Source organism: Mixophyes fleayi, chromosome 12 (assembly GCF_038048845.1).
Source record: "Mixophyes fleayi isolate aMixFle1 chromosome 12, aMixFle1.hap1, whole genome shotgun sequence".
Taxonomy (NCBI): Eukaryota; Metazoa; Chordata; class Amphibia; order Anura; family Limnodynastidae; genus Mixophyes; species Mixophyes fleayi.
In genome coordinates, this window is record NC_134413.1 from 78785342 (window position 1) to 78802118 (window position 16777).

Consider the following 16777-nt stretch of genomic DNA (forward strand, 5'->3'; position numbering starts at 1 on the left):
CCTGATCTATTCGTTCCCTCTGCTCCATTCCCATTGGCTAAGAGTTTTGGCTCCAAAGTTTAAAAGGCACTTCCTACTGATGTTTGGTGCATGTTCTTTTAGTTACCTCCTAGGTGCTAGACGTGGCTCATCTTCACCTGCTGACTACAGAGCTGACACTCCATAGTGTTCCTGCCGCCTATCCAGTGGTATCTGTTGTCCGCAGAGCTGACACTCTACTGTGTATTTCACAGCCTTTCCAGTGGTAACCTGATGATTACAGAACTGACACTCCACAATGTACTTGCCGCCATTCCAGTGGTAACCTGTTGTCAACAGAGCTGACACTCTACTGTGTATTTCACCGCCTTTCCAGTGGTTGCCTGCTGATTACAGAACTGACACTCTACAGTGTACTTGTCACCATCCCAGTGGTAACCTTTTGTCTGCAGAGCTAACACTCTACTGTATACTCCACCTCCTTTCCAGTGGTAACCTGTCTACTGCTGAACTAACACTTCATAGTGTACTTGTACCATCTCTCCAGTGGTACCTGCCGATCCCCACTACTCTTCTCAGTGTGTTGTCTGCCATTGCTGACCATCTTTGCATGTTCTCCTAAGAGCTTTTGCCTGGTACTCCTAGTAGGGGCCACAAGCTGCGGCATAGACGCAGCAAAGGCCAAACCGCCTTGCGGCGATTGCTGGTGAATATCGTCTCTCCGTTAGACTCTGTGCCTTACTTGAGTAGTGCAAATCTGGGCAAACCGAAGGATCCATTTTCCCGAATCGTGACAGATCCTCAGATTCTAGATTGATAGGCAGCCTACTTTTCCTGAGTAATGTAAAGTGTAGTGAAAGGAGTATGTCCATGAATGCTAATCGGCAAGTCTGTTGATACACCACTTCTAGATCACTTGAATAGACTGACTTAGTTTTCTTAATCTTCTATTTAAGTAATAATTGAGATGACCAGATTTCCACTATAATATTTCTATTCTTTATCAAAAGAGACCAAAATTCTAAGTGAAGCAGTACACTTAGTTTCTCAATGCCAATTGTCAACGTATCTTTAGGTAGGTCATTATTTTATAGAAAATGTTACTTATCTTTGCCAAAAACACTAATTATCCTTGCCAAAACCAAACCCTCCCAGATTTACGTCAAGGCTGACATTCGAGACCTTTATAACATTAATCTTCCTTAAGTTGACATGTCATTGGACATTAATTTTCGACCGTATCCTGTTATTATTTTATCCAAAAGATCATGGAAATTTACAGAACATACGTTCCTTGTCTATACTCGTAAACGTTTTTGTCTTATTTTATAACGTGTTTTTCTGACCAGTTTTTTTTTTTCTCTTAAAAGTACAGACACATAAAATTTGTTAGTAATACTATAGGTTCTGTAATTGGTAATATAGATTTTTGTTAATTATTAATTTGACAAGACAGTTCGTAGAGAAGCTGAACTAGCTGTGCAGGTTAAATTAACTATTGTAATAAGAAAATTAGCGCTATGTACATTTCAAGAGCTTTTATTCTATTTTAGGTCATACTCTGGTGGATCAGATTCTGTTGGACCAGAGTGGACATTCGCTGAATGCAGAGATTAATGGTAAAAAAAACTAATCGTAAGCATACCAAATTATAAACAAGTGAGAAAGTTGTTTGTTGAATGGATTAATAGTATGGCATTATACCTAATTCCAAGCTTCAAAACACAGCAGGTAAAGAGACCTGTCTGAGAACTAAAGAGCATTTTTAGATTAAATCCATATTGATTAAGTTGTTTTTATATGAGTGACATTTTCTACATATGATACAATCCAATCAGCCGATATATTTGTGCTCAACCAAATTGGGCCAAAGCATGATCATGTGATTTAAATCCAATTAGATTAATGAACCAAATGACACGATCTGTGAAATGTGTCTATTCTGTGTGTGACCAAGTCACCCATAGATATGGTTACTCTGTGCTCAAGTAAATGAACCTTTCACTTAAAATGGCTAAGTTATTTTGTATAATTTTTTTTCTTTAAAGTTTGGTTGATTTACAACACATTAAATAAAAATATTAGGTTAGTACGCTTTATGTTACACGGATCATGTTTTATATTCTTTTGCTATTTTTAGATTTATATTTTGTTTGGATTTTTTTAGACATTCAGAAATATCACAAGCAACATCTCTTGGAGAAAACCCAAAATCTGATGGAGTGCAGAGCCCCAGGATCTAACAGAGATCCTCAACATTTCTCCATTTCTGATCACTATTTGGATCTAGTTCTCAACTCCAGCCAGCATTTCAGATGTCGTTCTCAGCATGAGATCATAGACACTGGTGGGAAACATGAGTATTACTTGAAGAAAGCTCAGGGTTCATTGGAACGCATTTCCCCCAGGAGACTGTTTCGCTGGTGCCCTCGATCAGGGTGTGTTCCGCGAAGAGTAATGATGAGTGGTGTACCAGGAGTAGGGAAGACCACACTGATGCAGAAGTTTGTCTATGACTGGGTGAATGGAAAACTCTACCAGAGATTTTCTTTTATCTTCTTCTTCAAATTTCGAGAACTCAACAGACTGAATAAGGTCAGCTTGGAGACGATGATCCTTCAACAATATCCATATCTACAGAGACAGCTTGGAAAAATCTTACAGGCCCCAGAGAACCTGCTGTTTATTTTTGATGGCTTAGATGAAAGTAATCACCAAATGGATTTCACATCAAGTCAAAATTGCACCAATATACAATGGGCAGACAATGTGATCGTCATTGTGGTCAGTTTGTTGAGACAGTCTCTTCTCAAGGGTTGTTCTGTGCTAATGACCAGTCGCCCAACCAAATTGTCATTAATTGATACCGATCTATTCCAACGAGTATCTGAGATCATGGGATTTTTCCCCAAAGAAAGACAGATGTACTTTGAAAATTTCTTTGGAAACAAGGAATTGTCAGAAAAGGCTTTTCATTATGTGAGGGAGAATGACACACTATACACCTTCTGTTATATCCCATCGTACTGCTGGATCATATGTACAGTATTATCAATGTGCTTCAAAGCCCAAAATACAAACGATGATCGGATGTTATTATTGCCCAAAACAGTGACACAACTCTTTGTGAGTTTTGTTACCAACATTCTGGCCAATCACAGTCAGGATACACAGCGTGCTCGGGAACTGCTAACATCCCTTGGGTGGATGGCAGAATATGGAATGATGAATCATGTTCTTGAGTTTGATAGTAAATATTTAGGCTCATTCAATGTGGACACATCCTCAAAACTCTTGTCAAGTTTTATGGTTGAATCTGATCAGCATCCTGATTTGACCATTTCATTTTTACATCTTATCATTCAAGAGTTTCTTTCTGCTTTAGCCCATTTTATTGACTATTCTCCTGAGAAGTTGAGGAAATCTCTACAAGATTCCAGATCTTTTAAAGACGGACGTGCTGAAATATTTTTACGATTTCTTTGTGGTCTGTCTGATAGTTCCACCAGGTCTCTTTTAAAGCCTTATTTGGGAGAGCTCTCTCAACAAGCTTCCATAGATGTCATCAGTTGGCTTTCTAAGTGCATTTCACTGGAAAATGAACCCATGGAAGATTATGATGAAGAGAATGAAAATTTTAATATAAAAAAGCGCCTTAGCATATTTGGTAACTTTTTTGAGTCTCGGAATAAACCTGTGGTGCGAAATAGTCTTGGACCAAACGTAAACTTGGATTTTTCAAAAATCCACTTGACCTCTGTGGACTGCACTGTGTTGACTTTCGTCCTTGATTCCTGCAAAGACATTCAAAGTCTTAATCTAGATTCATGTTTTATTCAGAGTGAGGGACTGGAGAGACTTGCACCTGTTCTATATCCAATCCAGGATCTCAGGTACTTTAAAGAGGGCTGCTGTATATAGAGTGGGCCCTGCCTTCAGAATTGTGAATGTAGCAGACAAATACTGAGCAGATTTATTTTTGCTCAGCAATTTAGAGTTGAACTACAGTAGGATGCATCCTCTGCAAAATTTAGATATTTAGATCTGTCATTTTAGTTTTGCCCCCCCATCCCCATATGTGTAACTGTGTAAGCCACAGCCCTCCAATAGTTTAACTAGAGGTTATATATTCCTCCATTAGTTTTTCTGGAAAAATCATATGTAAGCAGTGCTCCCTGAGTTGTGCAACTCTAGGCAAGAGTCTAGTTTTCCTGTATATAACTATGTGTGAAATATTGTGCAGAGTTTATTTATATTTTATTGATGTCTTGTTTGTAGTAGTATTTAGTATATCAAACAAAATGACAAATTCATTTTTATTTACATTATATAGGTTGTCCAACAATGACCTAAAAGATAGTGACATTCAACTAATATATCAGATTTTAAGTCATTCACAGTGCGGGATCCAGAAGCTAAGGTACGTTTTCAATTCCAATTATGGGGTTCTATCCTCCTTGCAACATTCAACTGAGAGTGATAAACTAACATGTATTGACATAGTGCCTAGATATTACATAGCGATTTACAGACAATATTTAATGTTACACACACAGGCGCACGTACACACACATAGGCAAACCGAGAAGGGGGGGTTTCCTAGTGCCTGGAAGCCCCCCTTCAAGCCTGGGGCACTGTATAATTGAGGTGGCAGGACCCTTCCCCCGCTTCACACGGCTCTGCTTGAAAAGGGAGAGCTGCACGCACCAACAAGTCATGCATGCAGCATTGCCCATGTATGTTATAGGGATAGGAAGAGTTGGAGAGTAGCCAAGCACTGTCTAATATTATAGCAATGCCCCCATGCATGCTGGTCACGCCCAATGGTGGCGTGGTGTGGAATCCCCCCTCTACAAATCCTGCGTTTGCCCCTGACACACTCTTTGTGAGAAGTCAATTAATCTTTGAGTATATCTTTGGAGTTGCACTTGTTGATTGTGGGCACACTTCCGTAATCACTGAAGTTATTTATAGAAGAAAATGCTATACTTGCTTTATTATACCTTCATAAAGGGGCAGTAAGGGATTCATGTAGAGTGTGTATAAAATGTATTCGTAAAATGTGCCCCAAAAAAGACGTAATCAGAAGTCTCCCAAGATGCTTCCAAAGGGCGTAGGGTAAGCCTGTATATTCTTTTATGAACAACATTTTAGGAATAGGACTACTCAATTACAAGCCCTTTATTTGTCAGTCTTACGTTATTTGATTTGATGTTTTTTATTGTTTGCCCCATTTTTATGTATAAAATGAAATATTTTTTTCCATACTTTTATGAACCAAAATACAGCTAGCCAACTTTATAAAAGTATTTATGAAGAGGTAAAAATAAGTCACACCAATATATCAACCATATTTACACAACTACTAGGTTATACACTCTATATCTATAATCATTTCCTCTTAAAATGTAAGTTAGGTATTCATTTATGTTAACATTATAACATAGCATGTCCGCATCATATCATTTTCTACAATGCACTAAATAAATGATAGCTTCAATCTTATTTGTTGCTATGGGCAACACCTCCACTTTTCCTTTTTGGAAGGCTTGATAAATCTACCACAGGAACTCTGGCTTCTTGAAATGAATTCTGTATTATTGTCTTTTCTAATCAACTCTACTGGTCCCACACTTGGGAGATGGAAAACTTTGAGATGATACAAGCTGACTGTACCACCTCCCACAGCATTGCCGTATATTAACACATCTGACCTTCGATGCTATTCTCACCCTACTTTTAGGGTTGTTGGCATTTGCTTCACAATCTGTTTTATACTTTTTAATGTAAAATGAACCAACATTGCTCCGTGTGTGGACACAAAGTAATATGGCTCAGTTTTGGTCATGTTGGATGGAAAACCTGGCCAGCCAATGGCTATATAAGTATGTATGGCCAATGGCCCTTTGAACTACTTAGGTACCCTTAAGATCTAGCTGTTTGGTTTGACCACTGAACAACCGTTTTAGGTTGGCCATAGATAAAGTTGCTGAGTGATCGAACAGGACGCTTGAACTCTCCATGTGGTTGCAGATTTTGTATGCATTCAACTAGGGCCATAGAGTAGATGTAGTGTCTGGGGCTAGGACAACCTGTAGCCAATGACCTACTCATGCAATGACAGCTGCCAACTGAGCATGAACATCTTGGGCCAGCACATGTAAGGACCAGGCAAATGGATGATTCATTTGCATCATCTGATATTGCATAGTATCTATACCTGTTTTTATAAAAGTAATTGAACAGTAAACCATCATTTTATTTAAATGTTTCTTTTCAACAGTGCATTTTTTAATTGTAATACATTTTACATACATAATATATAATCTCTCTTTTTCTACAGTCTGAGGAACAATTCTCTAACGGAGAAATCTTGTATGTCATTGGCTTGTGCAATAAGTAGTAACGAGAGTAGTACTAAGCAGGTGCTACAGGAATTTGACCTTTCCCGGAACAATCTGGCTGGAGAAAATTTCTACGACCTGATCACCGTTCTGTCCAGTGAAACCTGCAAGATAACTCATTTGTTGTGAGTATTTGTACAAACATGTGACAAGTATATATAGGCCTATAGCAGTGTGCTGGGGGAACTCTTTTCGTGTGTTTGTTCCTTTTAGGATAACCCCACCCTTTCACGCACCTGCTATAGCCTATAAATTGATTGAGCAACTTTCATTTCCTTATTAAGTATATATCGGGGCAATCAAATTACTCAGCACTGTACAGAAAATATGTAGCCATTTACATCAGTCCATGCCACATCGGAGCTTACAATCTACATTCCCTAACATGATAGTCCGAATATGTTTTTAAGGAAGGGATTTGTTATGCGACCATAAAAGCTATATTATTTTACTTCTTTTATCCATCCATTGTAAATGGCTTTTAGTGATTAGCTTATTCTGTGGATTAGAAAAAGAAGCGCCCACTTGATGACATCAAAGGATGCCACCTTTCATCCAGATGAGAATGTCTTTGTCAAATCGACATCACATGGCATTTAGATGCGCATTTCCTTTCCATTGCATTGGACAGATTAAAGGTCGTTGCTGATTGGTTGCTGTGCTTCAGTGCAAATCGTACAACAAAATGCAAGACTACTCAATGAGCCATAGCATGTTATTTCCTATGTAGTTTGTAAAGTGGCATATTTTAATAGGTCTTGATTAACAGGAAGATAATAATTAGCACTGTATCAGGTTTCAATAAAAATAACTGTTGTAAATGTATTTTAAGTGGCTGTTAAAATTAGACATGAATTGGCTCTAGGAAGAGATGAGCAAAGTTCATATGACCCCTAATTTCTTACCAGTTGTCACATATATATGACAGTGGAAGGGTTGGGGGCATAAGACAAGGGGAGTGTGGTGGGGGAGCATATCATCGTCATTTATTTATATAACGCCACTAATTCCGCAGCGCTGTACAGAGAACTCATTCACATCAGTTCCTGCCCCATTGGAGCTTACAGTCCAAATTCCCTAACATACACAAACACAGTCAGAGAGAGAGACTAGGGTCAATTTGATACCAGCCAATTAGCCTACTAGTATGTTTTTGGAGTGTGAGAAGAAAACGGAGCGCCCGGAGGAAACCCACGCAAACACGGGGAGAACATACAAACTCCTCATAGATAAGACCATGGTCGGGAATTGAACTCATAACCCCAGAGCTGTGAGGCAGAAGTGCTAACTGCTAAGCCACCATGCTGCCTGACATATGTGATAAGGGGAGAGTGGGGAGGGTATATTAGTCATATATGTTCTCCTCTTTCCCCTTGTTACATATGATCATCCACTATTCTCCCCTTGTCATGTGTGGTCCAAACTCTACCTGCTGTGGAATCAGGTGGAGGAGGAAGAACTGTTGGAGTGTCCAGTGGAGGAAGTGAGACCCATTGTCCGGACAACCCTTCTTCCTCACCGTACTCAGAACCATAGTCCCAGCTGACAAGCCCAAAAATGTTACAACAAATAGAGATAGACAACATGGTGGATGGGAGCAAAGAAATTAATTTAGCGTCTACAGTTTTGCAGTATTGTAACTGATCCTTAGAGTTTCATAAACTGTTATGGAAAGTAGTGGTTGATCGTTTACATTGGAAAATCCTTAAATGGAATATGGCATTGATTATACTTTATGTTGTGCTTTGTATTCCATCTATCTCCTATATACATATTGGTTCTATATGTCTCTCATAGGCTCCAACAGGTGAAGCTGACAGATGAATATGCTTCATTACTGGTCTCATTGAGTAACAACAATAACCTGACACACCTGAATCTAAATCTCAATTATTTCACCGATACTGGTGCCGGGTACATCAGGGATCTTATACTGAAGTCGGCAAGCTTAAAAGAGATCAGGTATTTATTTAAATCATGGAGGGTTCTGATGGGGTTTGCACAAAGTAGACGCATTTCACAAAGCTGGCGCGTTTTGTAAACCAATGTATTGCTAAAGATAAGTTGTAATGATGGCACAAAGGAAGCCCAGATGTCCAGGGCTATATTTTCAGTTGATTCTGCTTCAAACATTGTGAATAAATATGCCCCTAAATTAGCAATTGTGTAGCCCACATATTCATACCCCTCTCTACAATACACCCCCCCTCATAATTTATATTGGGAAAAATCGATGGCAGGAAAAGACAAAGTAACAAGAAAACAAAACAGATTGTGTGATGGAGCGTCTGTCTATAAGTGTTGTCAACCACGGTGTCCACCTCAGTCTATGCCATACTACTGGATCCCACAACACAATTGACACTAAGAAACCCATGAGAGGACCCCACTTGTAACTTTCCAATAGTAAGCAAATGATGCATGTATGTGTAAAAGATTAGTGCAATTTATTAATAAAATAATAGGAAAAAAAAACAATAAAACATATAAGCTAGGGATTGCATATATAACGTCATCCTAAATAGAACGTATAAATCCCAGATGGCTAATAGTATTAATACAGATTCATCCAGCAAGATTAAATCCTCCCACCGGATTAATATGTTTAACAATTCAGAAGGTTACAGTTAATTCATAACAAGAGTTGGCGATTAGGCTCTACTCCTGCTTTGAGGCTCAAGCTGTAATCAGTTCAAAGTCAAACTATATTGATCAGAGTCTGTTAAACTGCTCGGTTAGCATACACATCGGAGACAGTATCGCTGCATCACAATTATTCTCTATTTGACGTCCATTAAAACTTCCTTATCAATCAGTATAAAAGTGAGCCTGCAGGGTGATGAAGTTAATGCGCTCTGAAAACTGACGCTGTCGCTACTCATAGCAGCGGCTGAACTCTGTATGTAGCAAGTCTGGATTCAGAGTTTCCAAATCTCAATTATGTGCATAGATGCCACTTGCCAGATACAGTGTGTTCAATCTTTCTATCATCCAAGAATGCCATCCAATGCTCACTAATCTTGACGCATTTCTCCACTAAATATGAATGCAGTTTCATCAGCATTGTACTATACACAGTTATTGTTTTGACTTCAGAGTTTCAAGAATGTTGCTGGTACCACTACATATAGGATGCATTTTTATTAATACTATTAGTAGGCCGTCATTTATACATTCTCTTTAGGATGATGTTTTATATATGCAATTTAGGTCTTCTTCTTCTTCTTTTTCTTCTTCTTCTTCTTTTTTGTATCCTTCTTCTTCTCCTTTTTCTTTGTCTTCTTCTTTTTCTTCTTCTTTTTCTTCTTTTTCTTTTTCTTCTTCTTCTTTTTATTCTCTTCTTCTTTTACTTCTCTTTTTCCATTTTATGCATTGAACTATGTTATTGAGTTATGGTCCATCTATACATCCAATGTATTTAATTTCCTTGTTTTAGAAGATGGGGCTCCACAACGCATTTCTTACATAAATTAAAATATCACTTCTATAGATGGCTCCCCTCTCTACCCCACAATGAAATTAAAAGTCTATATGTAAACGTATGTATTAATCCCAGTATCTAGGTCACCTGACTCTCATTTTATGTCAAATAACTCTGGACATTAAGGAGACATTAGAGTTGTCTTCATTTCAACTGACTATAATTTAATACTTTAAGAATATACATTTGCATTATGTCTTTCTGCATGGTGTAACTATATAAGAGTACAAGAAAAGTACTGCTATCTGCCAGTGATACTGAGTCAGTAAATTGTCTAATCAGCACTGAGGGTGGGGGGAGGCACTTAAAATTAGGAATGGCTCATGTTTGCTCAGACTCCATACCTACCATCTTATATAGATATCTTGTTCCATAAAATCTTTGATGACTCTGCTCCTGGTAAATTGTATCATTGCACTTAATTCCCAGGTCTTCGGAAAGTTCATTGACCACCCGGCTTCTCTATGGCCCTTGCCATGGTTTCTAAAAAAACCCTTGCTGTGAGATTCTTAAAAGTGAAGCAAATCGTTGACTACAAGATAAACCAGAACCACAATCTCAAGCTAGGTTTTTTCGAACACCTGAAAATGAGTAATCACAGTCTTCTGTCTTCCGTCTTCTCATTCTAGGATTGATGTAAATGAATTTTCTAAAGAAACAGAAGACAATTTTAAACGGTTGGAAGCCCGCAAGCCAGGTTTACATATTATAACTTAATAGACACAGAGATACCACTGTTCAGTCATGAGACCGTCCATACATCTCCCCTTAGATTGTACGCTCCTTTGAGCAGGGCCTCCTCTCCTCCTGTTCTCCACCACCTTAACTCTGCTCTCCAGCTCCTTGTCTCTTCCGTGAGGCCCTTCTACCCCTCTAGCTACCCCGCTGGGGCTCTCGCCTGTCATCTAGCTGTACTTTGAGCTTCCGAGTTACTGTGCTTTTTGTTAACTGTTCCGTGATGTCTCACCCTGTACTGTATTTCTGTCTGTCCCTGTACCACGCTACGGATACCTAGTGGCGCCCTATAAATAAATAAATAATAATAATAATAATACAGTGATTCTAGAAAGCAAAATCGTTCCAAAGTATTATATGTCGAACTGGAACTGTAGATATTGCCCTTGTCATTCATGCATCTGCTATGTAAATATATACTTGAATAAATTCTTATTTTTGTGACCAAACATTTCTCACCTGAAATAAATAGTAAAGCAATAAATACAAACTATGATAGTGATACTCCTTTATATTTGTGTTAGTTTAAGTGATTGGTTGTCATGGACCGTCACTGCTAGTCACTAGGATTCAGAGCAGTCAAGGCTTATATGAAGAGATATTATAAGGCTATGGCTACTCTGCAATGTCTAAAAGAGGGTAAAGGACCTAATGTAGGCATGTGGTTTAATTTATAATTGTAATTGTCAACTTTTCAGTCAAGAGAAGCCCTCAAGTGCTTGATAGGCACCAGGTTTGCAGCTAAATGTTCCTAACAGCCAGTCAAGAGAGATTGACAGAGTTACATGAAGATTAGTAAAGCAGAACCACTGTTGAGACAAAAGATGACTTATCAGCAGATTTCATTGGTATAATCAGGAACACGCTGGATCAGTTAAAGGATAACAAGCAAGGTATCAATTCAGAAGGCAAAAGCAAACTTGAGACCACACATACCTAAGGTCATAGCAGATGAGAGCAAGAGGAGACCAGGAAACACAAGTCAGACTAGAAATCACAAATAGAGACTTATAAAGGAAAACTATATTTGTGCACAAGAAGCAATGATTTTACATAGCCAGGCACTCTTGTTGATTGGCCAGCAGGAGGCAGTAAAATACATCACATTACAGTTAAAGCACTTCGCAATAGGCAACAAGCTTTCAGGAATCCTTCACAAAGTGGGCAGACCGCTGCCAGGGCTATAACTGGGGCTGTGGGAGAGGGTCGACCGCCTAGAGCGCATCCCTGAATGGGGAAAGGGAAGGCGCAGATTATGAATATTTTAGGTTCATTTGGTTAAAACTGAGGTCAAGGGGTGTCGGTGTTGCTCCTCGCCCCAGGCGCTAAATTTTAGGCTATGGCTCTGAGTCTTCGGCCTTTAAGCTGGGAGACCTAGGTTTAGTAAGGAAGGACGTTGCATACATGCAAGTAAATCCCAAAGACATAAGCAGAGTACATTCATGACTTTAGTAGCAAACCTTTACCTGGGGACTCAAACAAAGAGACAAACTGCCAAGTAGTTTGCCTAAGAGACCAGAAATGAAGGCAATGTTCTCTGCACAGAATCTTCTGTCTTCTGGTAGCCTCAGGGCCACACCACATCCCCTAGATCTTTGGGGCATGGGACCCACTACATCTCACCAATAATGTCTTACAAAAAAGTGAAGTAGCAATACAAATGAGAAAAATAAATTGAATAAATATTGACCATGCTTCTTTCCACTCCTTTATCTTATTTCATAATAACCTTCCACAAAACAAATTTCTGTTTTTTGCTCCACAGAACTTGGCAAGCTAGTACCCCCAACCTCTTCTTTACAAGGAACGCCCTAATTTTGCCAAGTTCCAACATTGGTCAATGCAAACTTCTGCTCCTCTGAAAATGCTTGTTCCATATATCTATTCACTTCGACCTTCGGCAAACTGAGTCTCAGCGCCACACTATAGCAATCAAAATTTACAATCTAAATTCCCTAACATACACAAAATAGGTTTAATTTTTGTTAGCAGCCAATTCACCTAGCAGTATGTTTTTGGAGTGAGGGAGAAAACTGGAGCACCAGGAGGAAAAACACACAAAAACGGGGAGGATTTATAAACACTATACAGATAAGTCCAGGTCGGGAATCGACCTCAGGATCCCAGTGCTGTGAGGCAGAAGAGGTAACCATTGAGCCACCATGCTGCCCCTTAGATGGTAATGTTCATGCCACTTTACATGTTATGATCATTTTTTTAAGACACTGTTGATGAATATGTCATGTTGGTGGCATTCTAGTCTTTTTCAATAAATTCTCTGGATTAGGTCCATTGAATTATGTAGAAACTGTACTACTCTTTCATAAACACAAATCCCTATGATCATGGAGTCATGTGAAAATCACAGCCTGATGGTTTTTTTTGTATCAAGCACACCAAGCTACGAGCCAGCAGTATGCAGATAGAGATCATAAACTGCCCATCCACATACCCTACTCCCTGTGATCGCGGGAATCTGTGAAAGACCCTGATAAGGCCTGATAATAATCTGGGGAGGGATCCAGGGAGAGGAATGATAGCGGATGACAGTGCAGCAAAGCGGGACGCCAAGGCGCGTTTCGCTCTCTAGCTTTTTCAAGGACATTTGGAACATAACTGAATATATGAAATACATTTGCCCCATTTGGACTGGGGCATTCTTTTCCAGATCAAGAAAAGAAGGAGGTTTGGCTGAGATAAATGATGATGGTCAGTCATGATGGCCAACAGACAATTTTTACATTCCTACAGTGACTGGGTCATTTTTCATGTCTCCACCTGCCACGTTTTAATCTTCCACACCAACAGTAGCCGTGGAGAAATGGCGGTCACCAATGTCTGCTTTAATATTGACGGTTAATAATGCTTCTGTTTTACAATAGCCACACGACCCCCCCCCCAGTTATTGTTATTACATCCCCTTATGTATCTACTGTTCTCCACACCACATAGATTGTAAACATGCTTAAGCAAGGCTGTCTTTACCTTCTGTTTTGTGTAAATGTGTTTTTCATATCATGATCATCCTAATGTACAGTGCTACATAATGTGTTGGCACTTTAGAAATAGACAATAATAATAACAACCATGTTTAATACATTTCCTCACTGTTCTAACCTCTAGTGCCTCTGTTGTTGTCATTTTGCATCACTCCCTGTGCAAAATTAGAATTAGTTGTTATAAATTCCACTTTAATCACTAGACCCAGCATTGGGGTTAAACATAATTGTGGTTCAGCTCCACCCCAAAAGTAAACCAGTCGCTTACAGCTGTTTATATGAAGAGCGGCGTTTTATCATCAACCCATACACATATAAATTATGCAATATATAAAGGTACAAACCGTGAATTGTGTAATAAAATAAAGAAATAAAAATTGGGCAGCTAATCTATTTTTTTTTTTTTTACCAACTGTGCAATGGAGGGCGCGGGTAAGACTAATTATTCACATTTTTGAAAAATTATAATTTTAAGCTAAGTTATCCTTTAAATCATCGCTTTAACTGCTTCAAGAATCGTTTGGGATGTTTTAGCCTTATTCCCGTATCAGTGAAGATTAGTAATACTGTCAATGAACTGGCTTGTCCAGTTTCACTTGTGTTTTATCAATAAAGTTTATTTAAAGTGTATTTTATAGTGCTGAAGTGCAAACATTCACACTACATATCTGGGTGTCGGTACTTTATATTGCAGAGCCCTGTTAATTAGTAATAGAAATACCTAGAATCCTATCTTCAATTAGAATAAATTGTACTGACGTGACGCAGGAGGGGGAAACGCTACGACAATCTCTACAAAAACTGTAGAATATGTTTGAATAGATCTGGTTAATTGACATTATTGAACTGCTTTTATCTCTTGCAATATTGAAAACTGCATTTTTTATTCCAAATTTATTTTCAAACCCTAATCCTATTTAAAATAGAAAATAAATTGTGGAAATTTTTTAGCATAAAAGACTTCAACTTTTTTTTTTAGACTTCGGCTCTAAAACGAACATTTAAACTACAGTTTTTTCTGTTTTAGCAATTTCGATTTATGGACTATACACGAATGAGCACACAGTCCACGTTTCAGTACACAATTTGCGGTTTATAGAGCACGAAACTTGAGCATAGTTCTATATCCAATCGTATTCAAGTCCAAGAGCCTCTCAAGAATTTCTATCTGAATCTGGGTGTAGGTATGCGTCATTTAAACGTTACTTGATGTATGTTAGACAGAACAGACTGTAATATGTGCATGTGTATATGTACAATATTAGGTCATATTAAAAAGATTATGTTATAAAATAAATGAGCTCTAAAAAGCAATCATTAATAAAGATATGGATTGCCAATTTGTTTTGTATATATATATTGTGGCAAGAGCCCGCTACTGCAGAAGCACACGCGAACATCAACTTCCTTTTTATGGTGCTTTATTTTCAGGATGGTAAATGTTTGACACCGTATACTTGTACAGCAATCATGGAGACCCTAAACACTAGCTATACATAGTTCAGCTCTCTCTCAGGACCAGCCAGCTTCCCCAGCGTTGGTCTCTCTGAACAAATGAAACAAACAAGCTTTTATACATGATGCTCCTCCCCCAGCCTTAGCTTGATGGACAGGTGACCCACCCACCTTCTCTTTAAAAGAAAACAACCATCACTGCCTCTGTTTGCACAACCAGACACGCCCTGTCTGTTTGCTGAGAGGAAGGATTTCAGATCATGTAAGTTTAACCAAATTTAAACTATTGTTTTTCATACATAAGTCTTTACTCTAGGTGCATTACTGCACAAATGTTTTACTCTGCTTCCCTGCTTTCTCTGTATATTGCCAGCTATATGCCTCCTTTTGTTACAATATATATATATATATATATATATATATATATATATATGTATATATACATATATATACAAAAGAAAGAGAAGCGCCAAACATAGTGTGATATCATCAAGCGAGAGACGTGACCAGAAACATTCAAATTGGCCTCATACCAAAGTATGTCATATAATGGCTCTTCTGAAGAATATTTCAATCCCCTTCTTGTGTAGGTTACACCTTCTACTCAATAGATTTCATACTAAGACTCAGAAGAGATAGCAAAAATAGTGCAGTGCGTTCATGACGAGTAGAACATATTCATAGGATAAAATTCACTTTTATCAAGGCTATATCCATAAAAGACAATAAAATGCCTGTACATCAGGTAAAATAAAACAGGCTTATCTGTTTAGGTAGCGCTTGCAAGGGTCCTTTTAGAAGCCTAACAGGAACCTCCTTCTCATCAGCAATTACAGATAACAGACCTCAAAATTCCCTTGGCGCATTTTGTCTGTAGCAGACTTTACCCTTTTGATAAAGTCTGCTATAGACAAAACGCATCAAGGGAATTTTTACAACTCCTGGAGCGCCACAGGGTAGCCAAGCCTGCACTAGACTCAGAACATTTGACAGGCTGTCCTACCTGTTCTTGTGACTTTTACCACCTGTGGCTGTTGGTTTCTTTAGTTGCGGCTTGTCTGGGTCCTGGAATGTTGAGGGCCCTATTTGGAAAAAATAATGGGTACATTTAGAAAATTCCAACCAGCCCCGGCGTTAAATCAATAGGACCCACTACTAATACTTAGGCCTTCCTCCAGCCCCAACATTAAAGTAATAGTATTCCCATTTAATAAACCTATTTCTCTCTCTCCAGTCAGTCCCTGCAATAGATTAATCGCATTTCCGAATAATAAATATACCTATTTCCCGCAACCGTCACTGCCATTAAATAATTCATATTCACATTTAATAAATAGACCTCATGCTCCTCAAACTCAGCCCCACATTCAATTAATAGCCCCCATACCAACCCATCTTAAATTAATAGTCCCCACTATAAAATTAAATTGCCCCACCTTCACCCCACAAACAAAATATCACCCATTATTTTTCCACCACCTACCACACACACATTACATTGCCACAAGCCCGCTGTGCCATCACACACACATTATTGTGCCCCTTCATCACCATGCTGTGACCCCTTATGATCACACTGTGCCCTCCATGCTGCCTTTACTCCCCCTTCTCCTGGCCCCCTTTCATTACCCTGCGCCATGCTGCTTTTGCTTCCCCCTTCTCCTGTCCCCCCTTCATCACCCTGTGCCTTGCTGCTTTTGCCCTCCCCTTCTCCTGGCTCCCCC

At 38.8% G+C, this 16777-nt stretch overlaps 1 protein-coding gene across 2 annotated transcripts in view; it reads left to right on the forward strand.

Moving 5' to 3' along the window:
* The window catches only part of LOC142108909 (NACHT, LRR and PYD domains-containing protein 3-like), a 20005-nt gene extending 9150 nt beyond the window's left edge, over positions 1 to 10855 (forward strand). For both annotated transcript variants that reach the window (XM_075192882.1, XM_075192881.1), the window contains exons 5-10: positions 1533 to 1598; positions 2147 to 3872; positions 4313 to 4399; positions 6323 to 6508; positions 8181 to 8345; positions 10494 to 10855. In XM_075192882.1, coding sequence (XP_075048983.1) covers positions 1533 to 1598; positions 2147 to 3872; positions 4313 to 4399; positions 6323 to 6508; positions 8181 to 8345; positions 10494 to 10581 — 2318 coding nt within the window. In that variant the 3' untranslated portion in view covers positions 10582 to 10855. The remainder of the gene's footprint in view (positions 1 to 1532; positions 1599 to 2146; positions 3873 to 4312; positions 4400 to 6322; positions 6509 to 8180; positions 8346 to 10493) is intronic.
* Positions 10856 to 16777: the final 5922 nt, after the last annotated feature.